This window comes from Scyliorhinus canicula, chromosome 7 (assembly GCF_902713615.1).
Source record: "Scyliorhinus canicula chromosome 7, sScyCan1.1, whole genome shotgun sequence".
Lineage (NCBI taxonomy): Eukaryota > Metazoa > Chordata > Chondrichthyes > Carcharhiniformes > Scyliorhinidae > Scyliorhinus > Scyliorhinus canicula.
Window position 1 is genome coordinate 107190421 of NC_052152.1, and position 27183 is coordinate 107217603.

The window sequence follows — 27183 nt, forward strand, 5'->3', positions numbered from 1 at the left end:
CCTTCTGCACTGTATGCTCTATGTTCTAAGTCTCCTGGACCAGGATATTAAAGGAAGTAGCAACAAGAGGTAGCGGATGCACTGGTAGTAATCATCCAACAATACTTCAATTCTGGAAAAGTCCCAGAGGATTGGAAAGCTGCCAATGTAGCATCCTTATTCAAAAGAGGGGGACAAAAAACAGGTAACAAAAAGTCAATTATCCTAACTTCTGACATTGAGAAAATGTTAGGAGTCCATTATAAATGATGTAATAGCAGAGCAGACAATATTGTAATGATGTAATAGCAGAGCAGACAATATTGTAATGATGTAATAGCTGAGTCAGCATGGCTTCATGAAAGAGAAATCATATCTGACAAATTTATTAAAATTCTTTGAGGTGCTGGGTGAGCTGGGATGTTATCAGGGGGTGTTGGGGCCTATGTTCTCTGTTCCTGTCTGGTCTTCTGACATGTTTTCATGTCCATCATGTACATATGCAAAATGCCTTTAATAAAAATATATATTTTTTAAATTCTTTGAGGTGGTAACGAATAGGGTAGATGAAAGGGATTGCAGAAAACTGCAGCATTGAGGGATTGGAAGGTCCTTGTGCACAAATCACAAAAAACTAGCATGCAAATTTAGTCGTAATATACTTGGATTTCCAAAATAATGTTCAAAAGGGTACCACACAAAAGGCTACTTAATAAGAGATCAAGATGTTGGGGCTAGTATATTAGCATGGACAGAGGATTGGGTAACTGATAGATGACAGAGTTGAGACAAGATTACCATTTTCAGGATGAGACAACTTGTAACTAAACTAATGGAGTGCCACAGGGGTCCATGCTGGGCCACAATTATTTACAATAATGACTTGGATAAGGAAAGTGAATGCACTATCGCCAAGTTTACAGATGACACAAAAATAGGTGGGAGGGCAAGTAGTGAGGACAAACAGAAAGTCTACAGAATGATACAGACAGGTTAGGTGAGTGGGGCAAAAACTTTACAGATGGAATATAATGTAGAAAATGTGAAGTTATGCACTTTGGGAGGAAGAATAAAGGAGTATTATTTAAATGGAGAAAGACTGCAGAAAACTGCAGCATAGAGAGACTGGAGGTTCCTTGTGCATAAATCACAAAAAGCAAGCATGCAGGTTCAGCAGGTTATATGGGAAGGTCAAAGAGAAATGAAGTATAAAAGTAGGGAAGTCCTCGAGATAGAGATGAAGAGAAATTTCTTCTCGGAGGTTAGTGGATATGTGGAATTATTTACCAGAGAGCTGTCGAGGCTGGGTCGTTAAGCACGTTCACGGCTGAGATAAACAGATTTTTAATCAGTAAGATAATTGAGAATTGTGGGGATAATGCAAGAACTTGGAGTTGAGGATTATATCAGATGAGGCATGATCTCATTGATTGGGGGAGCAGACTCGATGGACCGAGTGGCCACTTCTGTTCATAAGAACATAAGAACTAGGAGCAGGAGTAGGCCATCTGACCCCTCGAGCCTCCTCCGCCATTCAATGAGATCATGGCTGATCTTTTGTGGACTCGGCTCCACTTTCCGGCCCGAACACCATAACCCTTAATCCCTTTATTCTTCAAAAAACTATCTATCTTTACCTTAAAAACATGTAAGGAAGGAGCCTCAACTGCTTCACTGGGCAAGGAATTCCATAGATTCACAACCCTTTGGGTGAAGAAGTTCCTCCTAAACTCAGTCCTAAATCTACTTCCCCTTATTTTGAGGCTATGTCCCCTAGTTCTGCTTTCACCCGCCAGTGGAAACAACCTGCCCGCATCTATCCTATCTATTCCCTTCATAATTTTAAATGTTTCTATAAGATCCCCCCTCATCCTTCTAAATTCCAATGAGTACAGTCCCAGTCTACTCAACCTCTCCTCATAATCCAACCCCTTCAGCTCTGGGATTAACCTAGTGAACCTCCACTGCACACCCTCCAGTGCCAGTACGTCCTTTCTCAAGTAAGGAGACCAAAACTGAACACAATACTCCAGGTGTGGCCTCACTAACACCTTATACAGATGCAACATAACCTCCCAAGTCTTAAACTCCATCCCTCTAGCAATGAAGGACAAAATTCCATTTGCCTTCTTAATCACCTGTTGCACCTGTAAACCAACCTTCTGTGACTCATGCACTAGCACACCCAAGTCTCTCTGCACAGCGGCATGCTTTAATATTTTATCGTATAAATAATAATCCCGTTTGCTGTTATTCCTACCAAAATGGATAACCTCACATTTGTCAACATTGTATTCCATCTGCCAGACCCGAGCCCATTCACTTAACCTATCCAAATCCCTCTGCAGACTTCCAGTATCCTCTGCACTTTTCGCTTTACCACTCATCTTAGTGTCATCTGCAAACTTGGACACATTGCCCTTGGTCCCCAACTCCAAATCATCTATGTAAATTGTGAACAATTGTGGGCCCAACACAGATCCCTGAGGGACACCACTAGCTACTGATTGCCAACCAGAGAAACACCCATTAATCCCCACTCTTTGCTTTCTATTAATTAACCAATCCTCTATCCATGCCCTTAATTTACCCTTAATGCCATGCATCTTTATCTTATGCAGCAACCTTTTGTGTGGCACCTTGTCGAAGGCTTTCTGGAAATCCAGATATACCACATCCATCGGCTCCCCGTTATCTACTGCACTGGTAATGCCCTCAAAAAATTCCACTAAATTAGTTAGGCATGACCTGCCCTTTATGAACCCATGCTGTGTCTGCCCAATGGGACAATTTCTATCCAGATGCCTCGCTATTTCTTCCTTGATGATAGATTCCAGCATCTTCCCTACTACCGAAGTTAAGCTCACTGGCCTATAATTTCCTGCTTTCTGTCTACCTCCTTTTTTAAACAGTGGTATCACGTTTGCTAATTTCCAATCCACCGGGACCCCCCGCCCCCCAGAGTCTAGTGAATTTCGGTAAATTATCACTAGTGCATCTGCAATTTCCCTAGCCATCTCTTTTAGCACTCTGGGATGCATTCCATCAGGGCCAGGAGACTTGTCTACCTTTAGCCCCATTAGCTTGCCCATCACTACCTCCTTAGTGATAACAATCCTCTCAAGGTCCTCACCTGTCATACCCTCATTTCTATCAGTCGCTGGCATGTTATTTGTGTCTTCCACCGTGAAGACCGACCCAAAAAACCTGTTCAGTTCCTCAGCCATTTCCTCATTTCCCATTATTAAAACTCCCTTCTCATCCTCTAAAGGACCAATATTTACCTTAGCCACTCTTTTTTGTTTTATATATTTGTAAAAACTTTTACTGTCTGTTTTTATATTCTGAGCAAGTTTACTCTGATACTCTATCTTACTCTTCTTTATAGCTTTTTTAGTAGCTTTCTGTTGCCCCCTAAAGATTTCCCAATCCTCTAATCTCCCAGCAATCTTTGCCACTTTATATGCTTTTTCCTTCAGTTTGATACTCTCCCTTATTTCCTTAGATATCCACGGTCGATTTTCCCTCTTTCTACCGTCCTTCCTTTTTGTTGGTATAAACCTTTGCTGAGCACTGTGAAAAATCGCTTGGAAAGTTCTCCACTGCTCCTCAACTGTTCCACCATAAAGTCTTAGCTCCCAGTCTACCTTAGCTAGTTCTTCTCTCATCCCCTTGTAATCTCCTTTGTTTAAACACAAAACACTAGTATTTGATTTTACTTTCTCACCCTCCATCTGTATTTTAAATTCCACCATAAGACAAGTTCCTATGTCTTATGATCTTAAAGTGTCATTATGTAAATAGTCTTTTGTTGTATATTTTTTTCTTATTTTATTTTAATAAATATTCTTTATTAATGGTTCACACAATGACTGGACTGCTTCCTCACATTGTTCCAAACAAAAATACACCAATAAGAACTGGGGTCGAGACACTCTCACAGGCAACATCAGCGGGGTTCTTAACAAGCCTCAAAGTCCTTTACCCAGAGTACACTCAGCCCTCGCTATTCTTCCAAATAATGTTCAACATCAAGGAAGTAGGTAATAGTCAGCAGGAGGTTTCCTTGCCCATCTTTGACCTGATGTCATGAGACTTCACGGAGTCCCAGAGTAAGTCGCAGAGTCGATGTTAAAAACTGCCAGAACAATTTGTTGCCAACTGTCTGGACATACAATTAATGATCCAGATTCCTCCAAAGTATGGTATGATTCAGTGAGTATGACTATGTCAAGTCTGTTGCTTGACTATGTCAAGTCTGTGGGACAGCTCATCCAATTTTGGTGCAAGTCTCCAGATGTTCATAAGGAGAACTTTGCAAGGTTGACTGAGCAGGGAGTGCTGTTGTCATTTCTGGTGCCTAGATTCAATGCTGGGTTGTGCATCTGGTTTTATCCTTTTAAACTGTTTTGTAGCATTTTGTACAACCGAGTGCTTTGCTAGGTCATTTCAAATGGCAGTTAAAAGTCAAGGTGGGGTCAAAATTATGAACATGAAAAGAGAAAGACTTTGTAGGAGAGGATATGTGATTGGAAGCTCAGCTCACTTCCTCAAGACTCTTCTCTTCATCCTTACTGTCACTATCTTCCTTATTTATTTGCCTTTCCCTTCCTGTTTGGGGTCTGCACTTTTGTCCTGCAAGTCTTTGGCTCACATCAGATACAGAGGGATGTCACCCATCAATTGAAACAAATTTGCATATACAGATGCAGATATTAAGCCTGACTTCTATTGTGAGGATATTTTTATCATTAATAACTTAGGATTGAGGCTCAGAGCACTGTGAAAACCTTCAGTGGATCAGAGAGAACCAGTATGGATTTGCCTAGGTTAGGTCATGCCTGAAGAATTAGATCAATTTTTTTTTGAAGAGATGACTAAAGTGATGGGTAAGGGAAATCTATGATGCTATTTTCATGCATGTCCAAAAGGCTGTTGAAGCTCACAGAATTGAAAGCAAATCATTAATCTGGTCAGGAGACTAGTTTAGCAACAGGTGGTTAGGGACAAAGTGCAGGTACTGAATCAGGGTGTGTCCCACCTATGAAATGAAATGAAATGAAAAAACAGCCCCTAGGTTGGGGCCTGAACATTTATTCACGACTTGAAATGAAAAAATGAAATGAAAATCGCTTATTGTTACAAGTAGGCCTCAAATGAAGTTACTGTGAAAAGCCCCTAGTCGCCACATTCCGGCGCCTGTTCGACTTAGATCTTAGGCTAGAAAGCCACATATCCAAGTTTGCTGATGACAAAGATTGGTAGCATTGTAAACTGTGTGGATGGAAGCATACAATTAAAAGAAGATATTAAAGTGAATAAGTAACGCTGTGGCAATATACTGATTTCAATAAAGGCAAATGTGAGGACATTAGCTGGACTACAGCTCCTGCAAGGAAAGATTCACCAGGATTGTGCAGAAAGGGTGATCAAGAAGGCAAATAGTGACCTGCAAAAACTGCAGTTACAAATTAGATAAGAAAAGCTGGGAACCATAAAATATGCAAAGAGACTCAAAAGATCTAAACAAAGGACAATAACAAGATATTCTGAATGATTCCATCCTCCAATTATTCACAAAAGAACATAAGAGCAACAAGTCCTTCCCAAACAGACTTAATGAATTTGATACAGAAGAGGAATTAAGGTTCAAAACAATATATCTCCAGGATGGATGATAAAGGTAAGCAGTGGTTAGCACTGCTGCCTCACTGCGCCAGGGACCCGGGTTCAATTTCCGGCCTTGGGCGACAGTCCATGCACGTTTCACCCTTTTTTGCGTAGTTTTCTCCGGGTGCGCCGGTTTCCTCCCACAGTCCAAAGGTGTGCAGATTAGGTGGATCGGCCATGTTAAATTGCCCCTTAGTGTCCAAGGATGTGCTGGTTAGGTTATGGGGTTACAGGGATAGGGTGGAATGGAAGGGGAAGTGCAATGGGTAGCTCATTCGAAGGGTCGGTGCAGACTCAATGGGCCGAATGGCCTCCTTCTGTATTGTAGGGATTCTATGAACTCATCCCGAACAGCACTGTAGGTGAACCTACACCTCGGGGACTGCAGCAGTTTAAGAAGGCAGCTCACCACCACCTTCTGAAGGGCACCTAGGGATGGGCAATAAATGCTGGCTTAGCCAGCGATGCCCACATCCCATAAATAAAAGTTTTTAAGTCTAGGAGGAGATTGAAAAGTCACTGATATTCGTTATGATATGCTTTTTATCTACTGGTATTATAGAGCCTCCTGGCTGTTGATATTTAAAAGGGATGAAATATCAGGAATTTTCTCCATAAAGCTCTCTACCTCACCTCCACGTTCCTCCTTAAAAACTCTTTTTGACCAACCTGTCTCCCCAATGTCCCGTCCTTTGGCTCGGTGTTACACTGATGTGAAGTACCTTGGGAATGTTCTGTTATATTTGCTTAACGAGATCAACTAGGACATCAAGGTTACAAACAGTTTTGTTCAGTCTAATGGTAGCAGAAGGATGGAATCAGTGGTAAGGGAAGAGTTTGAGCTTTAAGGGCTGAAAGTGATGTCTTTGGTTTTCTCAATATTCAATTAGAGTTCATTTCAGCTCATCAGGTATTGGATATTGGACATGAAACCAGAAGTAATTATTTTAAGTCATTCCCTTTTAACAACTCATTTCCAGGTGTTACACGCAAATATTTTTGTGGGTTGTGTAGCCATCTGGGATGGCCACTTACAAAGGATCGTGGGAAATATGGCCACCTGCAAAGGACCATGGGAAATATGGTCAACCCAGAACTCAGACGCTCAGAGCTTATGTATATTGGCAACTCCGATAACTAGACACTATCAAAACCCCCAGCTACTTTGCATTCCAATGGCCCATTTTCCCAGAACAAAAGACCCGTACTCGGGTAACAGATACAGAAACAGACTCATCGGCACCACTCCCTTTGCTCAGGGAGCCCAAAAAGCCAAGGTCAATGACCGCTCAGGACACGGACCACCATCAAGGCACCCGCCCCTTTATTGGCCAAACTCGAAGGCAGTAATCAAAGCCTGCCGAATTATTGGGTCCAAAGCTAAGGACCACCCAAAAGAGCGTGAAATCCCAGAAGGATAAAGAGAGACACTGCCATGTGTTCAGTCTCTCTTGGCCCCGACACACGGTCTCTCTTGGCCCCGACCGACGCCTAAAACCAAGTGTAGCATCACTACCAGAAGCAAGTTCAAGACCAACTATCGCTACCGGACGGATGAGCCCAGCAGAAACAAAGTCACTTTTCCAGACCCAGCCACGCAAGATCCGAACAAAGGCCTTGTTCCGCTGCATAAAGCCTGAAGTTAAGTACAGGTTGTTGTAGTGTCAGCTGTAATTTGGCTTGTAGTGTTTTATGTTGCATGTCAAAGTAATTCTTGTGTATAAATAAACTATCATTGAACTTGAACTAACTAACAGGTTATTTGGTCTTTGATCGATATCCGGTAAAACCTTGTGGTGATATCATTTGATACCTGGCGACTCTGAAAAGCAATATCATTAATAACTGTCATATCAGTATCCAGTTAAAAGGGCAACATTTTTGGCATCTCCGTGGCCAATTGGCAACAGTTGTCAACACAGTTAGTTAAGATCATGGCAGATGTTAATGCTGCTAACGTTTTGAAACTATTAACATTGACTGACACGGCGTCCTCGTCGTGTGCAAGGCTGAGTAGGTTCTTTGAGGGAGTAGAGGACAGGTGTGGGCGGTGTGCAGGGAGGGCCGCGAGTCATGTCCACATTTTCTGGGCATGTCAAAACTGAAAGGGTTCTGGCAGGGGTTTGCAGATGTAATGTCCGAGGTATTAGGGGTGAAAGTGGCCCCGAGTCCAGAGGTAGTAATATTTGGGGTGTTCAGGGGGCGAGAGAGGCTGATGTTTCGGCCTTTGCCTCCTGGTTAGCTCGGAGACAGATTTTGCGTGGGTGGAGGGAATAGAACGTAGAATACACATTGCAGAAGGAGACCATTCAGCGCATCGAGTCTGCACCGACCCACTTAAGCCCTCAATTTCACCCAATCCCTGTAACCCAATAACCCCTCCTAACCTTATTTTTTGGTCACTAAGGGCAATTGATCATGGCCAATCCACCTAACCTGCGTGTCTTTGGACTGTGGGAGGAAACCGGAGCACCCGGACGAAACACACGCAGACAGTAGGGCCCATTGGAGACCAAAGTGGTAATGCCTGTGTGAAACCGAAAAATGTAGGTGAGGTATTTAATGAATATTTTGCACCTCTGTTAACGAAGGAGAAGGATGATATAGGTATAGAAAGCAAGAAAGCCATCTGTAATATAATTGAACAGATTAGCACTGAGAGGAAGTGTTAGTGGTTTTAGCGGTTAAAAGTGGAAAAATCCCCAGGCTCAGATGAGATTTATCCAGGCTGCTGTGTGAGACAAGGGAGAAGATTGCAGGGGCGCTGACACGAATTTTCAAATCCTCTCTGGCCACAAGAGAGCTGCCAGAGGACTGGAAGACAGCTGATGTGGTACCACTATTCAAGATGGGCAGTAGGGGAAAAACAGGTAATTACAGGTTAGTGAGTCTAAAATCAGCAGTAGGGAAATTATTGGAAAATATTCTGAGGGACAGAATTAATCTCCACTTGGAGAGGCAAAGATTAATCAAGGATAATCAACATAGCTTTTTAGAGGAAATCACGGCATCAAATTTGATTGAATTTTTCGAGTAGGTGACTCAAAATAATAATATTTATCCGTGTCACAAGTAGGCTTACACTGCAATGAAGTTACTGTGAAAATCCCCTAGTCGCCACACTATGGCGCCAGTTCGGATACACTGAGGGAGAATTCAGAATGTCCAAAATCACCCAACACGTCTTTCTGGACTTGTGGGAGGAAACTGGAGGTCCAGGAGGAAACCCACGCAGACATGGGTAGAACGTGCAGACTCCGCACAGACAGTGACCCAGCGGGGAATCGAACCTGGGACCCTGGCACTGTGAAGCCACAGTGCTATGCACTTGTGCTACCCATGTGGATGTGGGTAAGTGACCTGGCAAAATTCCTGAGGTTAGAGAAGGTCAAGTTTGTCATGAGGAAGTCGGTCGATGGGTTTGGTCAGAGATGAAAGCTGTTCATTGACTTGTTTAATTCAGGTGTCAGCAGAGCAGGAGGGAGGATTGAGGGGGTTAAAATGGGGAAGGCAGGATGGGAGGAGGGGATAAGGCAGGGGGAAGGGAGAGTGGCTGTTGGTTATTTATTATGTTGTACAATTTCACTTCTGCTCTTATCTGTTGTTTGTTAATACAAATGCCTGGATTATTCTAAAAAAGACATTGGGTGACACAGCAATAGAAAACCCATGGGATCCTAATGTCCTGGTTCTCTCACCCTGACACCAGTCCATGGCTTTGGCCCCAGTCTCCTGGCACTCTGGTTTGACCCAGTCCCCAGTAGGCAACAACGGTGGCACAATGAATCACACGGCTGCATCACAACACCAGGGTTCAATTCCGGCCTTGCACTTTCCCCGCCATGTTGCGTGGGTTTCCCCCGGGCACACCAGTTTTCTCTCACAGTCCAAAGATGTGCAGGTTAGGTGGATTGGCCATGATAAATTGCCCCGTGGTTACAGGGTTAGGGCAGGAAAATGGGCAGAGCTATGGTGCTCCTTTGGAGGGTCGCTGCAGACTCAATGGGCCAAATCATCTCTTCACTGTAGGAATTATCTGACTCTGGCACCTGATTACCTGGCCCTGGCATTGCCCCAGTCTGTGGTCATAGTCTCCTGACCTTGACATCAGTCGTACCTGACACCAGTCCCAAGCCGAAGACACTCACACCTAGTCCCCATCTACCGACATTGCTATCTGGTCACCTGGCCCCAGTTCCCTGGTGCCACTCTTCTGACCATAGCACCCGTTCCTCTGGTCACATTCCCAATCTCCTGACCCAGTTCCCAGCCACCCCACCGGCCTGGGCCTAAACCCTGGTTGCAGTCCCCTGACCCAGTACCCAGCCTCGTCCCCTGTCTCCAAACAGACCCTGACACCTGTTCCCCTAACCCCTGGCAATGACAGTAGTCCGCGTAATCTACTCACTGCCAACTTCTCCCCGCTCACCTCTGGCGTTACACTCCGTCTGTGTGCCTGTCTCCTCACGCCTCCCCGCCTGAGTCGTCTGCACCGGCTCCTGGAAGTGGTTCATGGTCCCGCTGCCGCGGGGGTGCGGGGAAAGACGTTGCCGAATCCGGGGCGCTGACAGACTAAGTGAGTGAATGACCCGGAGAAGAGAGCCAAAACAACACAGCAAACGTCGCAACTTCCGACTTAGCAACCGGCAGCGTCAGCACGTAATACGTCATGACATCCTCACATCGAATGTGACGGGGGAGGGGAGACAAAGGAACAGGGGTGGGGCCTGGAAACAGGGGCGGGGCCTCGGAACAGGGGCGGGGCCAAGAGCTTGGAAGTCAGGCGCGGAAAGCAGGGGAGGGGCGAAGTGCGGAGAGGAGTTACGGAAAGCAAGGTGCTTGTAAAGAAAGAGTAATGGTGTGGCTAAGGATAGCCGGAGCGCAGCCATGTGGGGCGGGGCTAAGGGGAGATGGGCCCTGGAGAGCGGGGCGGGGCTTAGGGGAACCGGGGCGCGGCCATGCGGGACTAAGGGGAGCAGGGGCCCTGTAGAGCGGGGCGGGGCTTAGGGGAGCCGGGGCGCGGCCATGAGGGGCGGGGCTAAGGGGACCCGGGGCCCTGGAGAGGGGCTGGGCTAAGAAGGGCGGGGGCGGGTCTGAGGGAAGCCAAGCGGGTAAAAGGAAAGGTAGCGGCCGAAGAAAACAGATGCAATGACTAAGGAAGGGCAGGACAAAAGAATAGGGAGAGAGGTTAAAGAGTATGTTAAAATTCTCAGCAACTTGACAGCAAGGACAGTGGAGGTAGACTTACAGGTGGTGATCTGCCAATGCATCTGCTGCCCTTGTCCTGGGTTATAGTGGCGGCGGGTTTGGAAGATGCTGCAGCTGATAGCCTGCCGCCACCTTCCGTCGGCGGAGGGTGACAACACTTTTAAAACATTTAATCGACTGAACCACTTTTGGGACATCTGAGGTTGTGAAAAACAGTTTATTTTTTAACCTACTGCGTTCTGTGGCAGGACGAAATAAACCATTGCCCTGATCTATGGCACACAATTATTATTTAAGTAACTGGCTTATTTCTGTGGATATTCCAGGCCAAGCCCCAACTTGTAACGTCATGTTCTCCCTAAAGTCGGTGCAGAGTAGAAGGCCACGAACCCAAACCGTTAATGATTGACAACTGGAAGGGGGAATAAATACATAATTCCGTGGTGGAGATTTTGATTACGTATTTCAACATATGATTCGGGATATATTCCCACGTGATTGAAGGAGAGGTTGTCATCTTACGGGGAAAACAACACAGAAACATTCTGCAGTCTATCTACCGGCCACAGATGTTTGGCAGCTGTTTTGAATTTCGCGCTCGCTCTTTTGAACGGCACGCGGACACCGTAGAGTGGTGGAGAGGAGCCTGGGGCTGTTAGCGAGGGTGTGGCGCGAGTTCGGGGGGGTGGGGTGGACGGCGATGAGCGGGCACACGGACAGTGGCACGGTGAGCGGGGTGGGCACGCGGAGAGTGGCACCTAGAAGGCGCGGGACCGGGCACGCGGAGAGTGGCACGGTGAGGGCACGGTGAGGGTACGGGGACAGTGGGGGGCCCCTGCCGTCACGCTGGAGGGCGGGTTCAATTCTGCTGAGGTTACCATGAAGGCACTGCCGTCCCAACCTTGTCCCTCGTCTTTTTGAAAAATTTACCCAGGTCTTTTTTTCAAATTAAGGGGCAATTTAGCGTGGCCAGTCCGCCTAACCTGCACCTCTTTGGGTTGTGGGGGCAAAATCCACACGGACAGACTGTGCAAACTCCACACGGACAGTGACCCAGAGCGGGATGGAACCTGGGACCTCGGTGCCGTGAGGCAGCAGTGCTAACCACTGTGCCACCGTGCTGTCCCTTGTCTGAGGTGTGACGCTCAGATTAAATTACCACCAGTCAACTCTCAAAGGGGTGAGCAGCCTATGGTCTTCTTTCATGTGCAGCAATACCAACTACTTCAGATGACTTGGCATTCCCGATGAGACCAAGTGGATCAGTCTCCATAGGGCTATCAAGTGTTACAGTTCCTGAGGAGCAGCTGACCATCTCGTTTCTTGGAGTCACAGAGTTTTGCAGCACAGAAATTCCAGTCTAATCCCATTTTCCATCCAGCACTTGCGCAATGGCATTTCAAGTGCTCATCTAAATTCTTCTTAAATATTAAAGTCTGCACGTCCTCCCCGTGTGTGCGTGGGTTTCCTCCGGGTGCTCCGGTTTCCTCCCACAGTCCAAAGATGTGCGGGTTAGGTGGATTGGCCAGGCTAAATTGCCCTTAGTGTCCTAAAAAATAATGTTAATGGGGGTTGTTGGGTTACTGGTATAGGGTGGATGCGTGGGCTTGGGTAGGGTGATCATTGCTCGGCACAACATTGAGGGCCGAAGGGCCTGTTCTGTGCTGTACTGTTCTAATTCAAATTGTGAGGGTTCCCGCCTCTATCACCCTTTCAGGCAGTGAGTTCCAGTTTCCAATCACCCTCTGGGTGAAAATGCCTTTCCTCAAACCCCATCTAAATCTCCTGCCCCTTACCTTAAATCAGTGGCCCCAGTTATTGACCCATCGATTTAAGGGGGAACGTTGTTACTATCTACCCTATCTATGTCCCTCGTAACTTTGTACACCTCGATCAGGCCCTCCCCAGCCTTCTCTACTCTTTTTTTTTAGAAAAATGTTTTGATTAAGGATTTTTATGCTGTACAAAACAAAGGCAATCGTGAACATACATTGCAAACAGAAAAGAAAAAGAGGGGAAAAGAACCATATATATAAATCGGTTATCTTTTGTTATTTACATCAGTTGCGGCTTCTTGTTTTCTGTACTCCAGTAGGTGCTTACTTCCAGCTGGATCCCCAACCTTCCTCTTGCCCTTTTCTTTCTGACCCCCCCCCCCCCCTCTAGTCATCTGGCGTGCCCTCTTCCCTATTCAGCTCCTATATCTTGTCCCTGTTTGGTTGGAATGACGCCATGTATTTTGTTATTTGCTGAGTCTGGGTGGGCTTTATGTTTCTTTCTTCCCTCCTCTTTTGTTGGCATTTGTTGTTGTGTCATGGCTTTCAGCTCCCTCTGGTTTACTGGCAATTGGTGGCAAACAGATCTTGGAACAACTGGGTGAATGGCTCCCAAGTTTTGTGGAAGCCTTCTTCCGACCCCCGGATGGTGAATTTCACTTTCTCCATATGGAGAAATTCCAATAGGTCGGACAGCCAGTATGCAGCTTTGGGTGGTGCTGCTGATTGCCAGTCGAGCAGGATTCTCCGGCAGTCGATTTAGAGGGGCAAAGCCAAGGGCGTCAGCGCTCCTCACCATGAAGAGATCTGGCTGTTCTAATACCCCAAAGACTGCCAGTCTCATCACGGCTCCACCCTCATCCCCACCACCTTGGATATTGCCTTGAAGAAGGCTGTCCAGAACCCGATCAGTCTGGGGCAAGACCAGAACATGTGGGTGCGGTTGCCCTGGCCTCTTTGGCACCATTTCCATTTATCCTTCACGTGATCATTCGGGTTCTAGTTAATTGAGCTTGGTGTATCACTTTCAGTTACATTAGGCTTAGCCTTGCGCAAGTTGAGGTGGAGTTGACCCTATGTAGTGCTTCGCTCCAGAGTCCCCATCCTATTTCAAACCCCAAGTCCTCCCATTTTTCCCTTGTCTCATCCAGTGTGTGTGCCCTTTCCATTAGGCGCCCATACATTCGCCACAGTTCCCCTTCCCTCAGATGTCCATGTCGACTAGGTCCTCTAGCAATGATTGTTGCGGTGGTCATGGGTATATCCTTCTTTCCCTAAGTAAAGATTTTGAGCTGCAAATATCTTGGTTTGTTCCTCCCTGTCAGCTGGAACTTCTCTTTTAGTTCCTTGAGTATTGTCAGCCTGTTGTCTGAGTAGAAGTCCCTAACTTTCGGCGTCCCTCCATCCTGTCTTCACCTTATGAAAGTGGAGTCCATTGTCGCGGCTGTGAATACGCGGTTATTGCAAATAGGGGCCTTAAAGGACATTTTGGTTAGTCCAAAGTGCTGTCGCAGTTGGTTCTATGACCAGAGTGTGGCTGTCACCACTGGGTGTGTTGAGTGATTGTTCTGTGAGGATGGGAACGCCCCCGTGGCCAGGGCCCAGAGGGAGGTCTACATGCAGGAGCCCACTTCCATTCGTACCCACATGGCGTTTGGTTCTTTTATCTACCCCTTCACCCTTTCTGCAGTTGCAGTGCAGCCCAGTGGTAATATTGTAGTTTGGGAGTGCTAGGCCACCCATGGCTCTCATTCTCTGGAGCACCTTTTTGGGGATCCTTGAGTTTCTGCCCACTCCCCAATCTTACATCTCACACACACTAACACCATGATCAATTTTTCTAATGAGTTGAAGAAGTCCTTGGGGATGTAGATCGGTATGGATCTGAACGGAAAGAGGAACCTGGGTAGTACGTTCATCTTGATCGTATGAACTCTCCCTGCCAGGGAGAGTGGGAGTGTGTCCCACCATTGCAAGTCCTTTTTTCATTCCTCCACCAGATTGGTCAGGTTCCATTTGTGGATCCCTGTCTAGTCATGGGCGATTTGGATTCCCAGGTAGCGGAATTTGTGTCGAGCCTGTTTGAATGGTAGTCCCTCCAGCTCTGCCCTTGCGGTATCCCCAGAAGATCTCAGTTTTGCCCAGGTTGAGTTTGTTGCCCGAGAAGGCTCCAAATTCTCAAGAGTGCCATGATTCCCTCCATGCTGCTTTGTGGGTCCGAGATGTAGAGGAGCAGGTCACCAAACAGAGCGAGACACTGTTCTCTCTGTCTGGGAGAATTGTACAGGAGTTTCAACCAAGTGAGGAGCCCTGATCCAAGTCTGGACTGCTCCAGTACCTCTATGAGGTACTTCCATTTGACTCTGTCGAAGGCCTTTTTTGCATCCAGGAAGATGATCACCTCAGGTTTTCTCTCCCCGAATGGAGTCAGGATCACATGCAGCAGGCGCCTGATGTTCAATGTTAGCCGTCTACCCTTGACAAGGCCTGTTTGGTCTTCTGCTACCAACTCTGGTACGCAGTCTTCTAATCACCTGGCTAGGATCTTGGCCAGTATTTTCACGTCCACATTTAACAACAAAATTTGTCTGTAGGACTCGCATTTTGTTGGGTCTTTGTCTTTCTTGGGTATCACTGAAATTGAGGCTTATGCCAGCGTAGGCAGCAGGGTGCCCCTCGCCAGCGAGTCTGTGAACATCTCCACAGATGCAGGGTCAACACTGTCGCAAATCTTTTGTAGAAGTCTGTTGGGAATCCTTCTGGTACTGGTACCTTCCACGCCTACGTAGAGTTAATACTCTCCATGACGTCTCCCAGTTCTAGTGGTGCTTCCAGCCACCGTTTTCTGTCCTTCCCCCATTGAGGAACTGTTTCATCCCCAAGTCCCCTGCAGGGACCCGGAGGTGTACAGCCACCAGTAGAAGGTCTCAAATGCTTTGTTGACCTTTTCCGGCTCTGCTACTAGTTTGCCCTTGTTGTCTCTAATATGTACTATTTCGCTCGTTGCTGCTGACTTTCTCAGCTGGTGAGCCAGCAGGCGGCTGGCCTTATCTCCGTGGTCATACAGGGTTCCCCATGCCTGGCGGAGTTGGTGCACTGCTTTCCTCGTGGACAGCAGGTCAAAGTCCATTTGTAGATTTTTCCCCTTCGCCAGGAGCTCCACTCAGGGATTCGGAGTATCGCCGATCTACATCCAGTATGGAGTCGACTAGCTGTTGCCTTCCTCTGTTTCACCTCCTGTCCTCAGAATGAGGCGGTGCAGTCCTGTGCAAAGTGTTCATCGAGTTGGTTAATTGATTTAGTAAATAGATGAAGTTTCATCACTGTTGCTGCTGCTATTTCACCAACCCGTTGTCCAGGACAAATTTGTTTGCGTCTGTAGAGGCCGTGACTAAGTGCTCCCTATGTTGGAATGTGACCCAAAGTTTAGCTTGGCCAGATCAACCCCAATTTCTTGGTAGATCCTGATTCAGTGACCTTCCCAGTTACAGTTTTTTTGTTAGCCTTGCCCACGCAAGATTCTTTCCCGGTCTTGGAACCAGTGCATCTCCCTCGGTTGTTCTCCAGTTTTGGACGATGTGACTAGTGAACTCTGTCTATTTCTGGTGGGTTGGGGACGCTATCCATTCCCACCAAATTGCCCAGCATTTGGGTCACATGGTCTGTGGGATTCCTACCTTCAATCTCTTCTGGCAGGCCCACAATCATAGGTTTTGGCACCTCGATCGGTTTTCCTGGTCCTCAATCCTTCCTTTCAGGTTCCCCTGTGTCGTGACCAACCTTGATATTTCCTTTACCAGGACAGCAATCCAATCGCCCTGGTCTGTTGAGGCCTTCTCGGGCTCCTTTATGGTGCTTTACTGGGCTTCCAATCGCCTCTCCGCCTTATCTGAGGCCACTTGCATGGTCGCATGGTCGCCAGAGCTTCCGTGACCGCCACCCTGACCAGAGCCTGGATATCGGTCTTCATCCCCTCTCTATGTTCCCTTGAGAGAAACATCCTCCAGCCCCTGGTGAGGGTGGGGCTCCTTGTGCGGTGGGTCGATTCTTCTCGCTCCAGCGAGACCCGTGTTTTGTCGCCTCATCTGTATGCTGGCTCAGTCATTTGCTTCTGGCTTTTTCCACTTTATGTTTCTACACGGCCTCTGGAGTGACAGTTGTTCAGCATCTCCTTTCGCCTTGGTGTTGGTTGAGGTGCGGGAATATTTTTTTCCCTTGTCTTTAGGGATCTTTGGACTTGCACCCCAAGGTCCCTCTGGTACTTCCTAGCGTCCTACTGTTGATTGTGTATTCCCTTCCCTTGTTAGAACACTCAAAATGCATCACTTCACACTTTTCAGGGCTGAATTCCATTTGCCACTGTTCTGCCCATCTGACCAGCCTGCCTATATCGTCCTGTACTCTTAAGGGTTTTCTCCTTGCTGTTTACCACACCACCAATTTTTGTATCACCTGCGAACTTACTGATCATACCTCCCACATTCACGTCTTAGCCTTTAATGTACACTACAAGCAGCAAGTGACCCAGCACCAGTCTCTGTGGTACACCACTGGACACAGGCTTTCAGTCACAAAAACAACCTTTGACCATCACTCTCTTCCTCCTGCCACTAAGCCAATTTTGGATCCAATTTATCAAATTGCCCTGGATCTCATGGGCTTTTCTTCATCAGTCTCCCATTTGGGCCTTGTCAAAAAATTTACTGAAGTCCATGTAGACTGCAACAACTGCAGTGCCCTCATCCACACACCTACAGGTGGCACGGTAGCACAGTGGGTTAGCACTGTGGCTTCACAGCACCAGGGTCCCAGGTTTGATTCCTAGCTTGGATCACTGTCTGTGCGGAGTCTGCACGTTCTACCTGTGTCTGCGTGGGTTTCCTCCTGGTGCTCCGGTTTCCTCCCACAAGTCCAGAAAGACGTGCTGTTGGGTGATTTGGACATTCTGAATTCTCCTTCAGTGTACCTGAACTGGCGCCATCGTGTGGCGACTAGGGGATTTTCACAGTAACTTCATTGCAGTGTAAGCCTACTTTTGACACGAAGAAAGATTATTATTATTATTTTGAGTCACCTACTCGAAAAATTCAATCAAATTTGATGGCGAGGTTTTATTTTCCTAATAATTTCCCTACCTCTGATTTTAGACTCACTGACCTGTAATTACCTGTTTTTTCCATACTTCCCGTCTTGAATAGTGGTACCACATTAGCTGTCTTCCAGTCCTCTGGCAGCTCTCTTGTGGCGAGAGAGGATTTGAACATTTGTGTCAGCACCCCTGCAATCTTCTCCCTTGTCTCACACAGCAGCCTGGATAAATCTCATCTGAGCCTGGGGATTTTTCCACTTTTAACCGCTAAAACCACTAACACTTCCTCTCAGTGCTAATCTGTTCAATTATATTACAGATGGCTTTCCTGCTTTCTATACCTATATCATCCTTCTCCTTCGTTAACACAGGTGCAAAATACTCATTATATACCTCACCTACATTTTTCAGTTTCACACAGGCATTACCACTTTGGCCTCCAATGGACCCTACTCTATCCCTGTTTACCCTCTTGCACTTAATATACTTGTAAAACACCTTGGGATGTTCCTTTATTTGGCCCGCCAGTGTTTTTCACGCTCTCTTTACTCTCCTAATTTATTTTTAAAGTACCCCCTGCACTTTCTATACTCCTCTTGGGCAGCCAAAGTTTTGAGACCCCTGTATCTGCCAGAAGCCTCCCTTTTATTCCTTACCCAATCCTGTATATCCCTTGACATCCAGGGTTCTCTGGAACATGTTGGCCCTGTACTCCCTCTATTTCCTTTTCGAATGACTCCCACTGCTCTGATGTGGATTTTCCTACAAGTAGCTGTTCCCAGTCCACTTTGGCCAGATCCTGTCTTATCCTATCAAAATCGGCCTTCTCCCAATTCAGAACCTTTATTTCCGTTCTTTCTTTGCCCTTTTGCACAATTGAAACATACCAAGTTATGGTCACTATCACGGAAATGCTCCACCACTGACACCTCTACCACCTGCCCGGCTTTATTCCCTAAAATTAGGTTCAGTACCTGCCCGTTCTTATAGGACTTTCTACAAGCTGGACTTTCTACATGCTGGTTCAAAATGCTCTCCTGGATGCACTTTAAGAAGTCCACCCCCTCTAAGCTCTCCTCTTTCTTCACTGCCTATCCCAATTAAGGCTGAGGAAGTTGAAATCCCCTGTTTCTATTACCCTATTATTTTTACACTTCTCTGAGATTTCTACATATCAGCTCTTCTATGTCTCCCTGACTAAATGGGGGAGTATAGTACACTTCCAGCAATGTAATTGTCCTCTTTTTGTTTGTAAGTTCCACCCATATAAGACTGCTTGGATATATCATCCTTCTTCACTTCAGTAATTGACTCCTTGATCAAATTGCATCCTCCCATGTGTTAATCAATGCCCACAATTCAGCTGCCTTACCCATAAGACTCCTTGCAATAAAATAAATTCCACCCAGCCATGCCATATTCCATAGAATCCCTACAGTGCAGAAGGAGGCCATTTGGCCCATCGAGTCTGCGCCGACCCTACGAAAGAGCACTCTACCTAGACTCACTCCCTTACTCTATGTAGCATCCAGAGGAAACCCATGCAGACATGGGAGGGCGTTCAAACTCCACACAAGACAGTCACCTAAGGCAAACATTGAACCTGATACTAACCATTGTGCTGCCCTCCCTTGTGCCTTAACATGCCCATCTATGCCCTGCCTTCTCGACTAACTTAGTAATTTCTATATTTGGCTGTGCATCACCCCCTACTGTACCATCACTCTTTAACCAATCCCCCTGCTAAATTGGTTTAAACCACCACCTTTCCACATTGATCTGCACTATCCTCCCATTCCTGCATGTAGCACTGGGAGTAATCCAGAGATTATAACCTTTGAGATCTGCTTTTCGATCTGCTACCCAGCTCTCTAAATTCTTGCTGCAGGACCTCACCCCTCTTTCTACCTATGATCATCTTTGGGTTGTGGGGTGAGACCCATGTGGACATGGGGAGAATGTGCAAACTCCACACAGACAATAACCCGGGGCTGGGTTTGAACCCGGGTCCTCGCCGTCATGAGGCAGCAGTGATGATCACTGTGCCACCCAAATTTGATTGCATTCTTAGAGTTGAGTCAGAAGGTTGTAGGTTTAACTCCTACTTGTGAAGCTTGACTTAGCGCAGGCTTAAATCTAGCCCGATACTTCAGTGTAATACTAAGAGACTGTATTGTTGGAGTTGCATACTTTCAGATGAGATGAGGCCATTTCCACCCTCGAAGGCACCGATAAGGCACGTCAAGAGTATGAGGGAATACTATCCCTCTTGGGTGGATGTAAAAGGATGGCACAATCTAGAAGATGAGCAGAGGAATGGTATTACCTGCCCTGACCAATATTGTGCTTCATTGGTTAATAAAGTGGTTTGAGAGGTCCTGAGGTCAGGACAGGAACTCTTTCATTAGTGTTTACAGTGTGATCTTGGGTTAGAGATTTTGAGGGGTCTTGACAAAGTGGATGTGAGGATGTTTCCTCTTGTGGGAAAATCTAGAACTAGGGGTCACTTTAGAAATAAGAGGTCGTCAATTTAAAACAAACAAGGAGAATTATTTTCTCTGAGGCGTGGGTCTTTGGAACTCTGCCTCAAAAGGCAGTGAAGCAGAGTCTGAATATTGGCTCCTTCATAAGCATGGGGTGAAAGGTTATTAGAGGTAGGCAGGAATGTGGAGTTGACCTTGCAGTCAGATCAGCCATGATCTTATTGAATTGCAGAGCAGGCTTGAGGGGCTGAGTGATCCACCCCTGCTCCTAATTCCTATGTTAAGTCAAAGCTTTGTGATTAGGGTTTTTGGTTAGGGATGAGAGTTGGTGGTTGCCGCTTTGGTATTAGAGTTGGAATATAAGAAGCTAGGTTTAGTAGCAACACCCTTATTGACACCGCCATTATCATTAGATTTTTCCTCATTTTAACATGAATATGCCTGCTGGTACCAATAACCTCTGTTGCGATACTAGAGCAGCACTGCTTCTAGTGTTGCTAACCACTTGAGTCCCTGTATGAAATTAAACAAAGCTAGCTCCAAGTTACTGAGAGCCTGAAGCTGCAAGACAATAAGGGCAGTGTTAGCCTTTCAATACATAACCACTGAATTAAGGCAGCTGGATTTAATTCCAGACGTTTTGCAAAGTTCATAAGAGTTACTGGGTTATGGGGATAGGGTGGAGGTGTGGGCTTAGCGTGATCTTTCTATGGGCCGGTGCAGACTCGATGGGCTGAATGGCCTCCTTCTGCACTGTAAATTCTATGATCTATAATCTATATAGGAGCAGAATTAGGTCATTTGGCCCATCGAGTCTGCTCCGCCATTCTATCATGGCTGATATGTTCCTCATCTGCTACCTACAATGTTACAGACCAAGAGCTGATTGCGAAATCAGCCAGAGCATCTCCTCCCGACAACACATGACCTAGGAGCAGGAGTAGGCAATTTAACCTCCTGAGCCTAACACACTCAATATGATCATGGCTGATCCCATCCTGGCCTCAATTCCACGGTCCTGCCCATTCTCCATAACCCTTCAACCCATTACCAATTAAAAATCTGTCTAACTCCTCCTTAAATTTACTCACTATCCCTGTATCCACCATACTCTGGGTAATGAATTCCACAGATTCACAACCCTTTGGGAGAAGTAGCTTTTCCTCAAATCTGTTTTAAATTTGCTACCTCTTATTCTAAGATTACGACCCCAATTTAGAATGCCCCACAAGAGGAAGCATCAGCTCCACAGCTATTTTATCCGTACCTTTAGCATCTTGTATACCTGAATTAGATCTCCCGTCATTCTTCTAAACTCTAGAGCGTATAGGCGGAAACTGTTCAATCTCTCCTCATACGACAAACCCCATACCTTTGGAATCAATCTACTAAGCCTCCTCTGAAAATGATTCCAGCAATTGCTATGTTCTTTACTGGTGCCTACCTCTGGGCTACTTATAAATCCAAGTTCCTATTAATTTGCATATAATCTAAAATTGCCAACACAGAATATGGCTGTAAATGAGGTAGCCTCTTCTTGACATTCAATGGCATTACTATCACCCAATCCCCATTATCAACATTCCTAGCATTCCTAGTTCTCCATCACCCCCGCTATAAGGCATGTCATTTATTGCCATGATCCCATACCTGATATGTGATTGTGCATTCCTGTTTTGCAAAATGAAGATACAGTTTCACAAGGGTACAAGAGGTATGCTGCTCTGTTTATTTGTAATTGCCTATTTGAAATTGCATTTTGCTGAACAAAGATTTTTCATTCCATTCACAGGGTAGAACGCTAATAGCAGTTGGACTTGGTGTTGCAGCTGCAGCATTTGCAGGTAAGGCACTTTGCACCTCTGCGGTCCTTAAACTGCTGCGGTCCTTTCGCTGTTCTGAAAGAAACAAAGGCTTACATTTATACATCCCTTCAAAGCTTCCCAAAAGAGCTCATACGTACTTTTATTTATTTATTTTAAAAAATCTTTTTATATGGTATTTTATATATCATCAAACACAACTAAAACCTTTCCATCTCCAGGCAAAACCCTCCACAGACCCTCGCAAGGCAAACTTGATTTTTTTTTCCATCCTGAGGAATTCTGCGAGGTCGCTCACCCACACATCCCCGTGTTTGGCGGCCCCAAGCCCTCCACACCAACAAGATGTTGCCTGACGTGCTGAGTGTTCCCAGAATGTTTCTGTTGTGGTTTATATTTTCTCTGAACTGACCTCCATTTCTTCCTTTGTGACATTTCCATCTTGACTACTCTGCCATCTATGGCTGCTCATTGAACGTGCTATTTTCCAATGCCGCAAGCTTCCATTCTTACTTTTTCCTTGTGAGTCTAAATTGCAAACACTGGATGACCGATCTTGTTAATATTCCAATAAAACTATCACCTTATCATATGTAGACTCAAAGGCAAAGTGTCATAGTCTCTCTTAAGTGTTTAGGGTTAGTGGTTTTAGTCCACTTATGCAACAGAATAGATGACTCCAACCTGACAGCTAATATGCGTGATGTAATTACTCTAATTGAGTGGAATGGATTCATCTTCTGTGCATTCAACATGATCTTTCATTTAGATCATTTATTTTTCACTCCATTTTTATATCTGTGGAAAAGCTTGGAGGATCCAATTCAAGGAAATATTTGCCTTTGGGAGAATAAGCTTTCTTGCCTGTTTTTTGTTGACTGACTGGATAGAGGTTTCTATTGAGACGTGAAAAACTACTTCTAGATATATCTATGAAATATATGTTTGAAACTAAGTTGCTATTTTTGCATTTGTTTGCAAAGTTTGAAAGAAATGCTTGGAATAATTTTTAAATTACTCCAATCACAAGGCTCCTTTCCTGTCTGGAGGGGACCTTCAGTCATTGGATGGGGGAAAGAGTCTCTTTTAAGATTGCATGGATTTATTGCCATGATCCCATTTGGGGAAAAAATTGGTAGTAATTCCTTCTCCATCATGAGTGTATTCCATGACCACAGGAGTTGGTGAATGCTTGTCTGTGCTGCTTTTGTGTGCCGCAATGCATAAAAATATTCCGGGTGCGTCGTATTGGGTGGAGTTGAAACTTGAGGCGGGTCAGGCAAAGCATACAGGGTGACGGTTAGACGCGAGTTGCTAGCTGACCTCGGGATCTGTGTTCGGGACTATGTGGAATGGAATGAAAATGGGGAGGTCTTGCTCTCTATGTTGTGGGAGGTGTTGAAGGCGGTGATCAGCGGGGAGATAATTTCATACACGGCTGATATAAATAGGCAGGCAAGGCAGGAATGCCAGGAGTTGGTGGATGAGATCTTTGGTTGTGGATAGGGAATATGCAAATGATCCTATGTCAGAGCTTTGGGCATGCAGGAAGAAGCTGCAAGTGCTGTTTGACCTGCTTTGTTTCCTAAACATTATTATTCAAGGCATTTTACATATATACATGGAAATATCAGAAGACTAAACATCAACATGAACAGAAACTACAAGCTCCCAGCCTCCCCCGATGCCAACACACCCCACCTTCGTAATTTTTCAACCTTATTCACCCCTCACTCCCCAGTATGACTGGGTGACTTGATGGAGTTTTTTGCATCTTGAGCTGAATAAGTTCAAGGTAAGGGGCGATTAATAGTTTCTATCGAAGATGGCGTCCATTTATTTATTTTTAAAATTTTAACGTACCCAATTATTTTTTTTCTAATTAAGGGCCAATTTTAGCATGGCCAATCCACCTACCCAGCATATCTTTTGGGGTTGTGGGGGTAAGACCCACACATACATGGGAGAATGTGCAAACTCCACACGGACAGTGACCCGGGGCCAGGATTGAACCTGGGTCCTCGGCACCGTTAGACTGCAGTGCTAACCAGAATGGCGTCCATTATATTGCATTTCAAGGATCTGGTCACTGTTAGCCGTTGGAGGGATGTTCTATTGGAGAGAAGGGGTGATTATATCGTTGGGGTGGGGTTTTCTTGGTATGGTTTGTTAAGATTGTTGATTTATGTTTTATTGTTTGACTAATTTATGTATAAAATCTTAAAACTTAATAAAAATATATTTTTCTAAAAATTTCCGGGGTGAGTGAACTGTTCCTCTGGCACCGGAGATTTCACTGTCTGTTTGGTATAAGCTGAATCAAGCCTCGGGTGAAGTCCTGAGACTGTAAGTGCTCTCTATAGAACATAGAACGATACAGCGCAGTACAGGCCCTTCGGCCCTCGATGTTGCACCGACATGGAAAAAAACTAAAGGCCATCTAACCTACACTATGCCCTTATCATCCATATGCTTATCCAATAAATTTTTAAATGCCCTCAATGTTGGCGAGTTCACTACTGTTGCAGGTAGGGCATTCCACGGCCTCACCACTCTTTGCGTAAAAAACCCACCTCTGACCTCTGTCCTATATCTATTACCCCTCAATTTAAGGCTATGTCCCCTCGTGCTAGCCACCTCCATCCGCGGGAGAAGGCTCTCGCTGTCCACCCTATCTAACCCTCTGATCATTTTGTATGCCTCTATTAAGTCACCTCTTAACCTTCTTCTCTCTAACGAAAACAACCTCAAGTCCATCAGCCTTTCCTCATAAGATTTTCCCTCCATACCAGGCAACATCCTGGTAAATCTCCTCTGCACCCGTTCCAAAGCTTCCACGTCCTTCCTATAATGAGGCGACCAGAACTGTACGCAATACTCTAAATGCGGCCGTACTAGAGTTTTGTACAACTGCAACATGACCTCATGGCTCCGGAACTCAATCCCTCTACTAATAAAGGCCAACACACCATAGGCCTTCTTCACAACCCTATCAACCTGGGTGGCAACTTTCAGGGATCTATATACATGGACACCGAGATCCCTCTGCTCATCCACACTACCAAGAATTTTACCATTAGCCAAATATTCCGCATTCCTGTTATTCTTTCCAAAGTGAATCACCTCACACTTCTCCACATTAAACTCCATTTGCCACCTCTCAGCCCAGCTCTGCAGCTTATCTATGTCCCTCTGTAACCTGCAACATCCTTCCGCACTGTCTACAACTCCACCGACTTTAGTGTCGTCTGCAAATTTACTCACCCATCCTTCTGCGCCCTCCTCTAGGTCATTTATAAAAATGACAAACAGCAATGGCCCCAGAACAGATCCTTGTGGTACACCACTCGTAACTGAACTCCATTCTGAACATTTCCCATCAACTACCACTCTCTGTCTTCTTTCAACTAGCCAATTTCTGATCCACATCTCTAAATCACCCTCAATCCCCAGCCTCCATATTTTCTGAAATAGCCGACCGTGGGGAACCTTATCAAACGCTTTACTGAAATCCATATATACCACATCAACTGCTCTACCCTCGTCTACCTGTTCAGTCACCTTCTCAAAGAACTCGATAAGGTTTGTGAGGCATGACCTACCCTTCACAAAACCATGCTGACTATCCCTAATCATATTATTCCTATCTAGATGATTATAAATCGTATCTTTTATAATCCTCTCCAAGACTTTACCCACCACAGACGTTAGGCTCACCGGCCTATAGTTACCGGGGTTATCTCTACTCCCCTTCTTGAACAAAGGGACCACATTTGCTATCCTCCAGTCCTCTGGCACTGTTCCTGTAGCCAATGATGACCTAAAAATCAAAGCCAAAGGCTCAGCAATCTCTTCCCTGGCTTCCCAGAGAATCCTAGGATAAATCCCATCCGGCCCCGAGGACTTATCTATTTTCACCTTGTCCAGAATTGCCAACACTTCTTCCCTACGCACCTCAATGCCATCTAATTTAATAGCCTGGGTCTCAGCATTCTCCTCCACAATATTATCTTTTTCTTGAGTGAATACTGACGAAAAGTATTCATTTAGTATCTCGCTTATCTCCTCAGCCTCCACACACAACTTCCCACCACTGTCCTTGACTGGCCCTACTCTTACCCTAGTCATTCTTTTATTCCTGACATACCTATAGAAAGCTTTTGGGTTTTCCTTGATCCTACCTGCCAAAGACTTCTCATGTCCCTTCCTTGCTCGTCTCAGCTCTCTCTTTAGATCCTTCCTCGCTTCCTTGTAACTATCAAACGCCCCAACTGAAACTTCACGCCTCATCTTCACATAGGCCTCCTTCTTCCTCTTAACAAGTGATTCCACTTCTTTGGTAAACCACGGTTCCCTCGCTCGACCCCTTCCTCCCTGCCTGACTGGTACGTACTTATCAAGAACATGCAATAGCTGTTCCTTGAACAAGCTCCACATATCCAGTGTGCCCAACCCTTGCAGCCTACTTCTCCAACCAACACATCCTAAGTCATGTCTAATGGCATCATAATTGCCCTTCCCCCAGCTATAACTCTTGCCCTGCGGGGTATACTTATCCCTTTCCATCACTAACGTAAAGGTCACCGAATTGTGGTCACTGTTTCCAAAGTGCTCACCTACCTCCAGATCTAACACCTGGCCTGGTTCATTACCCAAAACCTAATCCAGTGTGGCCTCGCCTCTTGTTGGCCTGTCAACATATTGTGTCATGAAACCCTCCTGCACACATTGTACAAAGAATGACCCATCTAATGTACTCGAACTATATCTTTTCCAGTCAATATTTGGAAAGTTAAAGTCTCCCATAACAACTACCCTGTTACTTTCGCTCTTTTCCAGAATCATCTTCGCCATCCTTTCCTCTACATCCCTAGAACTATTAGGTGGCCTATAGAAAACTCCCAACAGGGTGACCTCTCCTTTCCTGTTTCTAACCTCAGCCCATACTACCTCAGAAGAAGAGTCCCCATCTAGCATCCTTTCCGCCACTGTAATACTGTCCTTGACTAGCAGCGCCACACCTCCCCCTCTTTTGCCCCCTTCTCTGAGCTTACTAAAACACCTAAACCCCGGAACCTGCAACAACCATTCCTGTCCCTGCTCTATCCATGTCTCTGAAATGGCCACAACATCGAAGTCCCAGGTACCAACCCATG

General features: G+C 45.8%; 2 protein-coding genes across 2 annotated transcripts in view; one reads left to right on the top strand and one right to left on the bottom strand.

Moving 5' to 3' along the window:
* Nucleotides 1–10378, bottom strand: part of cdadc1 (cytidine and dCMP deaminase domain containing 1) — a 150303-nt gene extending 139925 nt beyond the window's left edge. Inside the window, exon 1 of the mRNA XM_038802619.1 lies at nucleotides 10079–10378. Coding sequence (XP_038658547.1) covers nucleotides 10079–10163 — 85 coding nt within the window. The 5' untranslated portion in view covers nucleotides 10164–10378. The remainder of the gene's footprint in view (nucleotides 1–10078) is intronic.
* A 1119-nt stretch (nucleotides 10379–11497) lies between these two features.
* The window catches only part of dnajc15 (DnaJ (Hsp40) homolog, subfamily C, member 15), a 44167-nt gene continuing 28481 nt past the window's right edge, over nucleotides 11498–27183 (top strand). The window contains exons 1-2 of the mRNA XM_038802620.1: nucleotides 11498–11584; nucleotides 21997–22048. Coding sequence (XP_038658548.1) covers nucleotides 11558–11584; nucleotides 21997–22048 — 79 coding nt within the window. The 5' untranslated portion in view covers nucleotides 11498–11557. The remainder of the gene's footprint in view (nucleotides 11585–21996; nucleotides 22049–27183) is intronic.